This window comes from Oryctolagus cuniculus, chromosome 4 (assembly GCF_964237555.1).
Source record: "Oryctolagus cuniculus chromosome 4, mOryCun1.1, whole genome shotgun sequence".
Taxonomy (NCBI): domain Eukaryota; kingdom Metazoa; phylum Chordata; class Mammalia; order Lagomorpha; family Leporidae; genus Oryctolagus; species Oryctolagus cuniculus.
In genome coordinates this window covers 173,610,396-173,623,079 of record NC_091435.1, presented here as the reverse complement: position 1 = coordinate 173,623,079, position 12,684 = coordinate 173,610,396, and the positions used below count along the sequence as shown (strand labels likewise).

At 43.3% G+C, this 12,684-nt stretch overlaps 1 protein-coding gene across 7 annotated transcripts in view; it reads right to left on the bottom strand.

Annotated features, from left to right (window-relative positions):
- GOLGA4 (golgin A4) overlaps positions 1-12,684 on the bottom strand; it is a 125,089-nt gene that overhangs the window by 94,263 nt on the left and 18,142 nt on the right. For 4 of the 7 annotated variants that reach the window (XM_051858947.2, XM_051858948.2, XM_051858950.2 and 1 more), the window contains exons 2-3: positions 10,146-10,235; positions 937-1,035 (exon numbers count right to left, since the gene is read on the bottom strand). In XM_051858947.2, the coding sequence (XP_051714907.2) occupies positions 937-1,035; positions 10,146-10,235 (189 nt within the window). The remainder of the gene's footprint in view (positions 1-936; positions 1,036-10,145; positions 10,236-12,684) is intronic. The other 3 variants (XM_051858951.2, XM_051858953.2, XM_051858952.2) reach the window with 1 other exon arrangement.

Genomic DNA, 12,684 nt, shown 5'->3' with positions numbered 1-12,684 from the left:
GTTGTAAATATCATTTTACGTTGTTAAAGTACATTGGAGAATTTTGACTGGAATTTCCAACTTTCTCAAATCAGTTTTGAAATAGTGTGGCTTTGCCCATAGCCAGAGCCAAGAAGAGATCCCTGTTTTGGCATCACTAGAAAACTCACTCTTGCCCTGAGAAGCTTTTTTTCCTCTAAAATCAAGTTTAGAACGTAATTTAAAATTACCATGGCCATACCCAGCCGAGTCTTTTCTGGCTACATGGTTTAGATACAGAAATGTTTTCCCACTGTTTAGAAAAACCTAAATCCCAGTTCAGTCAGCACCCAGTCTAAAACCAAAAGCTACATCCTTACTTGGCCAATCTCTCTGAAGTTCAATTTGCTAAATTATGAACTCACCAGATACTCTATAACAAAAGGTCCACTTTCCCAAAATGAAATTATATACAAGACTCAAAATTGTGTGAATTCGGTCAGTTGAAAAGGAATGAGACAATTATTTCTATACAGATGTTTAATACACACAAAACTAGTAACTGCAAAATAAGATGCAATTGTTTGTTTTTGTAGAACCACCTACTTAACTAGATTTACATAATAATGAATTTTCCCTAAAAACCTGAGTCACAGCTTAAAATATTCTTGACACAGCACAACAGAGATTTCTAGCAGTGATCGCCTTTCTCCAGCTACTGAGCAGACTCAAGAGGAAACTTAGCAGAAGGTGGTCTTCAGTGCGTTAGTGAGTGTAATTCTGCTTTTGTTAAAACTACCAGGAAGCAGTAGCCATCAGAATTCAGCAAGTCACTCTCATTTCTTAGAGGGTTAGCAACAGGACACCAAGGATGCTTTAAGAGACGGTAAGTGACAAGCAACACGAGATTTGCTTCTACAATTGCCAGATTACTTTGCTTCCCCACAAAGGGAAGGCAGAAAGCGGTGGAGAACTCACCACACTGTCACTCTGTGTTTTAGGCTGTTTGGAGGAATCCAAAGCAAAGATAGTATATTCAGAGAGAAAAGCAGGCTCTGCTATCATCCCGGCTAGTAGCTGTCTCATTCAAAGTAATAAGCAGAGGTACAAAAATAAAACAAATGATGAAAAACAAATCGTAACAGCATGTTCTCACCACACGGCACGCGTAACACCATAATGGCCCTCACTACCACCACCCCAGCCACAGAACAGTACGCTGCTGGCAACAGTCAGGAATGGAGATAAGCTGATCAGTTTAGGGTCTCAGAGGCCAACTTACAAACCATGCTCTGTGCTTAGCAGCACAGAGCGGATATACCCAACAGCATCGCAAGCACAGTGTCTCTGGCAATTTCTTTTAAAAACTCACACCAATGAAAACAATACACAAGGCACAAAGTTTCAGATATGCAAAATGACTAAGTTCTAGACATGTTCTACACAGCATAGTTTCTATAGCTAACATAACAAATATCTTACAATTTCTAGAAAGACAGAGCTTAAGTGTTCTTGCCACAAATAAAATAAGAACACTATTATACTATTATACTGTTATACTATTCTACTTTTATAGAGTGGGAAGAACTCTGGGAGGTGATGAGTGTCCAGAGCCTGCATGGCAGTGATGTCTTCATGGGGTTATGGATTTATCCCCCAACTCAAGGAGCTGTACTCATTAAGAATGTACAGCGTTTCACACATCAACCAGACCTCAGTAAAGAATAGATTTTTAAAAGCTGCATATTAGAAAAGAACACAAAGCCTTAATATTCATAAATATTGAGTCAATCAAAAAGATAGCATGAGAATGCACACAGGGAGGGTAAAATACAAAAAAACTTCAAATAATCATTTATTTGAACTTACATACAAAATTATTTTTCTGCAAAATACAAAGAGAAGAAACTTTTGAAATGGATATTTACAGTAAGTTTTAAAGACAAGTAAGTTTTAAAGCACAAAATCTCTTTTGTGCTTCAGTTTTCTTTTAGAAACTGTACATTACACATCAAATACTAACAATATGGGTTAGACATACAAGAAATTATAATTAAAATGGACTTTTTGAAAGTGGAAGTTACAGGTCTTCAAACGATAAAACTGCATGGAACTACACACACACACACACACACACTATAAACACATGTAGAAGTGGTGAAATCAGAACCAGCCGTGCGGACGTCAAGGACCCTGTGTGGTAGTATTCTATGGTCACACACAACGGCACTGCTGGGGAAACTAAGCAAAGGTACACAGTGTCAGTGAAATGTCGTCGTCTTACCTGAAGTGCCATCTCGAGCCCCTGGACGCCACCCTGGCCTCTCCAGGACTCCACCGGGCTTACTGGGAGTCAGGTGATCAGATGGCTCAACCATAAGCGGCAGCCCCAAACCCACTCTAAAAGGATGCACTGTTCCATTCTCTCGCCCCTGCGAGTCTACAAAAGATCTGTTTCCCAGTCCAGGGTCTCTTTCGCCCTCCCCCTCCAGCCTGTCAGGCTTCCCCGTTAATAAACCCTTTCCCTTATCCCAGTGTTCAGTGGGTTTTGTGGTGGCCTTCCACATAGGGCTTCCTCCACTCCCAAAAGTTTTTTAGAATTTTGTTTGAATCTATAATAACTTCAAAATAAAAACCTTAAAACCAAACCCTTTGAAATATTAGCATAGCAGATAATATGTAACCTGATAAAGAACGTATATCTAACAATAAATATCTAAAAATGCTAAAGATCAGAGACTTGGGGGCTGGCGCTATGACACAGCAGGTAAAGCCCACCGCCTACAGTGCCACCATCCTATATGGGTGCTGGTTCGAGTCCCGGCTGCTCCACTTCCTATCCAGCGCTCTGCTGTGTCCTGGGAAAGCAGTAGAAGATGGCCCAAGTTCTTGAGCCTCTGCACCCACATAGGAGAACTGGAAGAAGCTCCTGGTTCCTGGCTTCAGGTTGGCCTAGCACCAGCCATTGTGTCCATATGGGGAGTACACCAGCAGATGGAAGACTCTCCTTCTCTCTGCCTCTGCCTCTCTGTAACTCTGCCTTTCAAATAAATAAATAAATATTTAAAAAAAAATCAGAGACTTTTTAATCTCAGTATTATATGGATACTAACTAGAGCCTTCACTAACTCTCCATCTGGGCCTGTATTACACAGCATCATAATTACAGACAGGAGAAATGTTTTTTGCCTTGACATGTAATAACTGAAACTCCTTAGCTAGGGTTTGAGAACTGATTGTACACTAAATTTTAAATGTTAGGAATAGCAGTGTAATCATCGCCTCCAAGTTTCTACTCTCCAGGAAATTCTGATTCTTGGGCAAACTCAGAAAGATCATTCTTGGAATGAATGTTAAATGTAGTTTAAAGAATACACAAATTCACTCTTCTTAGGTTTCCAAAGTTAATTTCTTTTTCTATTTTTTCTATTTTTTTGACAGGCAGAGTTAGACAGTGAGAGAGAGAGAGAGACAGAGAGAGAGTTATAGACAGTGAGAGAGAGACAGAGAGAAAGGTCTTCCTTCTGTTGGTTCACTCCCCACATGGCCACTACGGCCGGCGCTGTGCTGATCCGAAGCCAGGAGCCAGGTGCTTCCTCCCAGTCTCCCATGCGGGTGCAGGGCCCAAGCACTTGGGCCATCCTCCACTGCCCTCTCAGGCCACAGCAGAGAGCTGGACTGGAAGAGGTGCAACCGGGACTAGTACCCGGCACCCCAACCGGGACTAGAACCCAGGGTGCCGGTGCCGCAGGCGGAGGATTAGCCAAGTGAGCCACGGTGCCAGCCAAATTTAATTTCTTAAATGAAGTCACTCTAATCCACCCATGTAAATAACTCAAAAATTTACAGCAAAGAGTATGTTTAAAATTTTATGAAAAAAAAACAAAAAATTGATGCCCAGCATAGAGAAATGTTGACCACCATTTTAAAAGACGCTGCCAAACGAAACTGACACAAAGGCCCCACCCCTACAAAAACTCAAGTGCATCAAAACTGGCTCCCACTGACAGCAACCTCAAAGCCTAAGGGGCTTTCCTCTCACCTGTTCTCATTTGCTTCAAATACTTGGGAAAGTCTCGCAAATACCGCTTCTCAAACTCAGTCTCTCTCAAACTCTGTTCAAATTCTAATCCAAATCTTCTACAAATTTACTTCCCATCTTCTGTGTTCTCCTCTGAAGCCAAAGTCGACCATTCATGAAGATCATCCGGGATGAGTGTTTGGCCCAGCAGTGAGGCCACGGGTGGAGAAGCCCACATTCTGTATCACAGTACTCAGATTCCACCCCGGGTCTGCTGGTGACGTCACGTACCTCCAGTGTGCACACGGGGAGGCCGCAGGCAATGACTCAAATAGTGGAGTCCAGCAGCACTCTCTGTCTTGCAAATATTTATGATTTAAAGAATAAGCAGCAGGCGTGTGCGGAAGGCCTTCAGTCTCTCCTGCTTGTCCCTGACTCGCGTAGGTGCCCCTCTCCGTGTGTGTCTGCTGCTGGCAGACTACTCAACATTCTGAACTCCCTCATCTTCCCACTCCTAGCACCAGTCTGAGTTTCACTGTGATCGACATGTTTGGAGCAAGATTTTTTTCTTCATCTCTAAAATTTCTATTTAGTTCTTTTTCACATCTATTATAGCTTTGTTTTGGCTTGTTTTCCCCACAATTTTTTTTAAAGATTTCTTTATAATGCAGAGTTACAGAGAAAGAGGGAGAGACAGACAGAGAACTTCCACCTGCTGAATGGCCACAACAGCTGGGGCTGAACCAGGACAAAGCCTGGAGCCTCCTCTGGGTCTCCCACGTGGGTGCAGGCGCCCAAGCACTTGGATCATCTGCTGCTGATCTCCCAGGCGCATCAACAGGAAGCTGGATCAGAAGTGGAGCAGCCGGGTCTTGAACAGGAAACCACATGGGATGCCAGAGTCACGGGCAGCAGCTTAACCCATTATGCTACTACACTGGCCCCAAATTTCTGTTCTTTTAATAAAGTTCTTATTTATTTGTGTTATAAAAAAATTTTTGTTTTAAAGTCTTTTCAAGACTGGTCTATAATTTTAATTTCATCTAGGATACATTTATATCTCAATTCTTGTTTTTATTGGCTGCCTTCTTAGCATTTTAGAATTTTCATTTACAGGCTTGTTTTGAGAAAAATACTACCTTTCTCATTTCTGCAACCATCCCTCCTACCCAGCCAATCTGATTCCCACAACCCAGTTTGAGTATCCTATTCTTGCCATAAACTCCACCACTAAGACAATGAGGCCTCCCTAATGACAGCAGTTACCCATCACAGGCCACAAAGTGCTGGGCAGCAGTTAGCAAGAGCTTTTCTCAACCTCTTTTCGCCATGGTTTAAGAGCCCCCGTTAGCCTCTGACTTGTAACACAAAATCCAACTCCCTAGAATCTTTTCATCCTTCTCAACCAGAATTCGAAAAGAAAATTAGGGGCCAGTGCTGTGGCACAGCAGGTGAAGCTGCCGCCTGCAATGCCATCATCCCACATGGGTGCCAGTTCATGTCGTGGCTGCTCCACTTCTGATCCTGCTCCCTACTAATGGCTTGGGAAAAGCAGCAGAGGATGGCCCAGCAGATGGAAGATCTCTCTCTCTCTGGCTCTTCTCTCTCTGACTGTGACTGTGACTATGACTATGACTCTCAAATAAAAAAATAGGGGCCAGTGCTGTGGCATAGCGGGTAAAGCCGCCACCTATTGTTCTGGCATCTCATATGGGTGCCAGTTCGAGACCCAGCTGCTCTACTTCCATTCTAGCTCTCTGCTATGGCCTGGGAAAACTGAAGATGGCCCAAGTCCTTGGGCCCCTGCACCCACATGGGAGGCCCTGAAGAAGCTCCTGGCTCCTGGCTTTGGATGGGCACAGCTCCGGCCATTGTAGCCATTTGGGGAATGAACCAAAGGATGGAAGATTTCTCTCTTTCTCTCTGCATCTGTCTCTCTGTAACACTCTGCCTTTCAAATAAATAAATAATCTTTACAAAATAGATTTATACAAATAAATCAATAATTTTTTTTAAAAAAAAAGGAAATTGACTTTCAAATAAATAAATCTTAAAAAAAACAAAAAAGGAAATTAAGTCCTAAAGCCTGCTCTAAGGTGCCCGCGACATGCAATGAACTGAGGTATGCCCTATGCATTTAGTTCAGTACTATAGTAAACTAATATCCAGTTGAAGATGGTTGCTTTTGCCCCAGCAGTAAGCCCTCTAGACCCAGGGCTTCAGTCTCTCTCGGCCCAAGAAGACGCTCACTTCCTTCGTGAACCCAGATATCTCTCAATTTCTTTAAAGTCTGATTTACTCCTTCTGCATTTTTTTTTAAACAATGAGGGTACCTCAAGGGTAAATCATGGCATGATCTGACCAAAAGTCTTCACATAAAGATTTAGCATGGTAGGTGGCATGCCACTGTGACTGATTATTGCTAATAACCAGCAGTTTTTTGTCCAGTGAAAAGCTTCCTTGAAAGTCCTGAAGAAACTATTTTTACTTATGTTCGGATTTCTTTTCTACTCACAGGCAACAAAGTTTGACAACCATCTCTCACATATAATGATGGGCAGGGACAGGAAATAAGAGGTTTACCTATAAATCCCTCTGTCTTGAAAACAAGTAGCCCTGTTTCTATCTTCCCAGACACTCTTATATACAATGGCTATTAGCAACACTTACAATTTTGTGTCAATTAAACTAATCTCATTCTTATTCCCAATTCTGTACACTTTTTAAAAGTAGCTCTATAATATACCCTGCAGAAGATACAAGAATAAAATTGTCTACAGCAGGGGCCAGCATTGTGGTACAGTGGGTTAAGCTGCCACCTGTGATGCCAGCATCCTATATGAGCACCAGTTCACAACCTGACTGTTCCACTTCCAAGACAGATCCCTGCTGGTGGCCTACACTCACGTGGGAGACCCAGATGAAGTTCCTGACTTCAGCCTGGCCCAGCCCCAGCCACTGCAGGCATTTGGGGAGTGAACCAGCAGATAAAAGACCCCCCCGCCCCCGTAACTCTGCCTCTCAAATAATTAAAATAGATCTATAAGAAAAAAGAAAATTGATATCCTGAAAACTATAAAATAATTTTAATAAATTAAAGAACTCAATAGAGAGGAAGAAGATAGCAACCTTCCCAATGAATTGCACAAAAAGTATAAACCACTCTCCTTAAAAACACAGTTGAGAGAAATATAAATAACCATCCAAGCAGGTGCAGCAGTTTAGTATAGACGCATTGTGACCAGAAAAGAGTTGATTTAAGGAATATTAGGATGGCTAATTATATAACCCATGTCCTATATCACTAGATCAAAAATATGCATTTATAAGAACTGAATAAATGCCAAAGGGCAAATTAACAGGTCTTCTACCTTCATTAACTGACAGCAAAGAGGCAGTTTACTCGGTAACTTCTACTGAAGTAAATGCCTATCAGCTTTGAAAGTCAATTCATTAGGAGAAAAATTAACTCCAAAATTATGAAGGAATGTTTCTCATCCATCACTTGAAAATATCTCTTAGTAATCCCTAAAGGATACTGGATTTAAGTTTAAAAGTTCTAAAACAGGGGGTCGACGCTGTGGCGCAACAGGTTAAAGCCCTGGCCTGAAGCGCCAGCATCCCATATGGGCGCCGGTTCTAGTCCCAGCTGCTCCTCTTCTGATCCAGCTCTCTGTTGTGGCCTGGAAAAGCAGTAGAAGATGGCCCAAGTGCTTGGGCCCCTGCACCCACGTGGGAGACCCAGAAGAAGCTGCTGGCTCCTGGCTCCGGACTGGCACAGCTCTGGCTGTTGCAGCCATCTGGGGAGTGAACCAACGGATGGAAGACCTCTCTCTCACTCTGACTCTCCTCTCTCTATGTAACTCTGACTTTCAAATAAATAAAATAAATCTTTAAAAAACAGTTCTAAAACAGAATAAATTTCTAAAATGTGCTTTAGAGGGGCTGGTGCCTGCAACACTGGCATTCCATAAGGTGTGCTGATCTGATTCCCAGCTTCTCCACTTTCCAATTCAGCTCCCTGTTAATGACCTGTGAAAGCAGCAGAAGACAGCACAATGACTTGGGCCTCTGCACCCATTTGAGAGACAGGATTGAAGCTCCTGACTCCTAGCTTTGGTCTGCCCAGCCCCAGTGCTATCATAGCCACTTGGGAAGTGAACCAGCGATGAAAGATCTCTGTCTCTCTGTCTCCCTTTCTCTCTGTAACTCTGCCTTTTAAATAAATAAGTAAGTCTTTCAAAAAAAATAAAATGTGCTTAAGAATTATCAAAAACTGAGAGCATCAGGAATCTTAGTGCATAGAATTAATGTAAAATGATAGTTATTAAGCCACCGCAGATCATTTCCAAGTGAAGTATGCATCAAACGTAAAAAGCAAAACAAGATAATATGGGAAGATATTTTCAGGGTAAGAAAATAATTCTTTAAACGTTTTTTTTAATTAATGTATTTGAAAGGCAGAGAGACAGAGACCTCCCATGCACTGGTTCACTCCCCAAAAGCCTGCAACAGCCTCGAACTAGGGCTAAGGTTGTCAACTGAGAATTCCATCCAGGCCTCTCGGGTGGGTGACGGGACCCAATCACCTGACCACCACCTCTGCCTCCCACGCTCTGCTTTAGCAGGAAGCTACAGGCAGAAGCAGAGCAAGATACTGAACCAGCCACCAGCCACCCCTGAAAATTCTCCATGAAAAAACAAAGAACGCTAGCCATAAAATAAAATGAAATATTGATGAATTGGAGAGTATATTAGAACTAAGAATTTTTGATCAAAGAATACCACGAAGAGAATGAAAGAAAAAAAGAATGGAAGAATATATTTGTGAGATACAGACCCAATAAAAACTTTATCCATGTTGTATAAAAGAACTCATATAAATCAGCAAGAAAAAGACAATCCAAAGGAAAAAAAGGGCAAGAGATTTAAACAAGCATTTTATAACAGGAGATATCAAACGGCCAATAAACAGATGAGCAATGCATAATTTATTTTCAGAGAAATACAAACTAAAGCACAATGAAAGACCATAATACATCCAGCAGAATGGCTGAAATCAAAACGACTATGAAGGACGGGGAACAAAAGCAACTTCCACGAACTCCTGCTGGGAAGGTGCATCTCTACAAGCACCCGGGAAACTACTAGTGTCGTCTTCTGTGTGCAAAGCCAGCTAGGTCTCCTCTACGCCACTGATTCTACTCCAAAATACACGCCAGCAGAAAGGCAGGTTCACGTATGCCCACTAATGCTCACAGCAGCCAAACACTGGGGACAACCCAAATGTTTAGTTATGGTGTTTACATTAACAATGCAAACTTAGGTAGTCAAATTTTAAAGAAAAGGAAGGAGGGGCTGGCGCCATGGCTCATTTGGTTAATCCTCCGCCTGTGGCATCAGCATCCCATATGGGCGCTGGGTTCTAGTCCCGGTTGCTCCTCTTCCAGTCCAGCTCTCTGCTGTGGCCTGGGAGGGCAGTGGAGGATGGCCCAAGTGCTTGGGCCCTGCACCCACATGGGAGACCTGGGTCCTGGCTTCGGATCGGTGCAGCGCCGGCCATGGTGGCCATTTGGGGGGGGGGGGGGAATCAACAGAAGGAAGACCTTTCTGTCTCTCTCTCACTGCTACTCTACCTGTCAAATAAATAAAAAGAAAAAAGAAAAGAAAAAGAAAAGGAAGCAAGCAAGCAAATACCAAAACTCCAGGATGGTGGTGCTCTCTCAGGCACAGGGAAGGAGCACTGAACCCTGGCAGGGCCTCTCTTCTTGACCATGGGAATTTACTTCGTGATTTATGCTTTGCCCTCTTTTCTGCATTTGTGTCACACTTCACAGGAAAAAAAAATGAATTTTGGTGCTAGCTACTTGTTAATGGCACAGTGAAGTTACTTCTCAGTTTCTTCTCACCAGTTTGAAAATATGGTGAGAAGATGATATGTTGAACAAACTGTTATCAAATTACTCTGAAAGCTTCAATATTAAATGCAGAGTACATTATTCTCTCAAAGAGCTCAAGACTAATCATGTAATTAATAAAAATAGTATCTAGAATATTATATAATTGACCTGTCAAAACAACTTCCCATTTTATCAGCAGCAGCATTACATTTCAGATCAATGTGCTTCTTGTAAGAGGGATTTCAGAAAATAAATTTCAAGCTTACCTCTCTGTTGGGTGTACCTTCATCAAGCTGCTCCGTAAATGAAGAGGTCCTGTTCCTGGTCCTTGCTGGTGTTGCAGAACTGGAGGGAGCCTAGATTTAAAAGTGATTGCATAATTAGCAAAGGCTGACGTCATCGCGTGCACTGGGCACCGAGCACTCCCTTCCTCAGTGCAAGTTCAGAGACTCAGAGAAACAAAGGAAAGGAGCAAACACAAGAGAAACAGAAAAGGATGATGTCTACCACAATAAATCAGCCGGAACACCCAGCTGACCTACTTAGCTCTTGGCCTGACTCTGCCACCCATTACAACTGTGATGTAAGCTAAGGTTACTTTTGATGGCTATGTCTCTCCATTTACAAAATAAGGTTGTCGGGGCCAGCTCCGTGGCTCCGTGGCACAGTGGATTAATCCTCTGCCTGCGGCACCGGCATCCCATATAGGCACCAGTTCTAGTCCCAGCTTCTCCTCTTCCAACCCAGCTCTCTGCTGTGGCCTGGGAAAGCAGTAGATGGCCCAAGTGTTTGGGCCCCTGCACCCACATGGGAGACCGGGAGGAAGCTCCTGGCTCCTGGCTTTGAGTCGGTGCAGCTCCAGTCATTGCGGCCATCTGGGGAGTGAACCAGCAGAAGGAAGACCTTTCTCTCTGTCTCTCCCTCTCACTGTCTGTAACTCTACCTCTCAAATAAATAAATAAAAATCCTTAAAAAATAAATAAGGTTGTAATGGTAACATTAGATGGATAATTTTAGGGAAAACTGAAGCAAAGTGAGGAATACATGAAAATTCTCTGTACTACCTTTGTAACTTATAATCAAAATTATTTCAAAATTAAAAGTTCATTTTTTTCAAAATAAGCTTGTCACTTCAATCTTCAATGTCTCCTCCAACTCTGACATTCAATTCTCAGAAGAGCACAGGTAGACAGCGCCACCCCATCTTCAAGGTCTTTGCTTTGAGCCTAGCTCATATACCACAGCTGGATAATGAGATTCTTAGGGCAGTCTGACTCCTGTAATCCTCTACACAAACACCATCAGGAGAAAGAGCCCAAAATTTAAAATAACATCAGATCTAACATGAGCTTAAAAAAAATCCTGAAAGTACAAAACCAACTTCAAGACCCCCATATGACTGTAACAAAACAGATCTGAACTTATCTACACAAGAAAATGAGTAACTCTCAGTGCCGCAGCCTTTCGTAGTCTCCACAGCTATGCACAAAAGACATCTAATAAGTATCTGTCAAGTCCATGAGTGAACAAGTGACCTCTGACCTGTCAACCCTGCGTCCATACTGCTTTGGTTGGGCTGGGAATGAGAGGTCATGAGGAACAGTGTGCATGCATATACACACACAGACAGCCTTAGTTACAATAAACATAACACTATGGGGGGAGAGTGACCAATCAGATCCTTACCTCACACTTAAACTGTATTAAAGACTTTAATTTCTTTTTACTTAAATACACACACACACACACACACACCCCACAGGAGTCTATTTCTATCACCTCCTAACGGGAAAGATTTTGATATCAAGCAGAGGGCAAAAGGAGCAGTTCAACTGGGAGGCAGAGGCAACCAACTACGACAGATCACAGAAGTTCAATGATCCAAGTCTCTCCTATAAATGGCTCTAATAAATCCATTGGTCAGAACTCAGAAGACTGACTAACCGAGTCATTTTATCTGGGGCAGGAAACCTACACTCCACCAGACACACCCACGCAAGGCTCTGAGTCACAAGTGAGCAACATGAGAAAACAGGCAAGCATGAAGGCAGAACTCACGCAGCCTCCGATGCACCCCAGTGCAAGCTGAGGCAGCTGCAGGACTCCTACCTTAGCGCAGTCTCCCAGTGCGAGTGGATGCAGCAATCAGTCCACACTCTGCCCCTTAAGGAAATTCTGTAATCCATGGAATACTTTATTTATGTATTATTTATTTATTTATTTTTTTTTTTTTGACAGGCAGAGTAGACAGTGAGAGAGAGAGAGACAGAGAGAAGGTTTTCCTTTGCCTTTGGTTCACCCTCCAATGGCCACCGCGTCCGGCGCGCTGTGACCGGCGCACCACACTGATCTGATGGCAGGAGCCAGGTGCTTATCCTGGTCTCCCATGGGGTGCAGGGCCCAAGCACCTGGGCCATCCTCCACTGCACTCCCGGGCCACAGCAGAGAGCTGGCCCGGAAGAGGGGCAACTGGAACAGAATCCGGCGCCCCGACCGGGACTAGAACCCGGTGTGCCGGCGCCCCAAGGTGGAGGATTAGCCTAGTGAGCCACGGCGTGGGCCCCATGGAATACCTTTAACAAATTCCTTTTCTGCTTATCTAGATGGACTGAGTTCTGTTGCTTTAAGAACTCCAACCACACCAACCCTTCTAAAAAAAAAAAAAAAAGTCCAAGAAGTTGGGACATCTACATTCTACATCTGTCTGGATTTGAATCCTGGCTCTGCCTCCAGACTCCAGCTTCCTAGGCTAATGCAGACCCTGGGAGGCAGGGGTGACAGCCCAAGTAACCGGGCTCTTGCCAC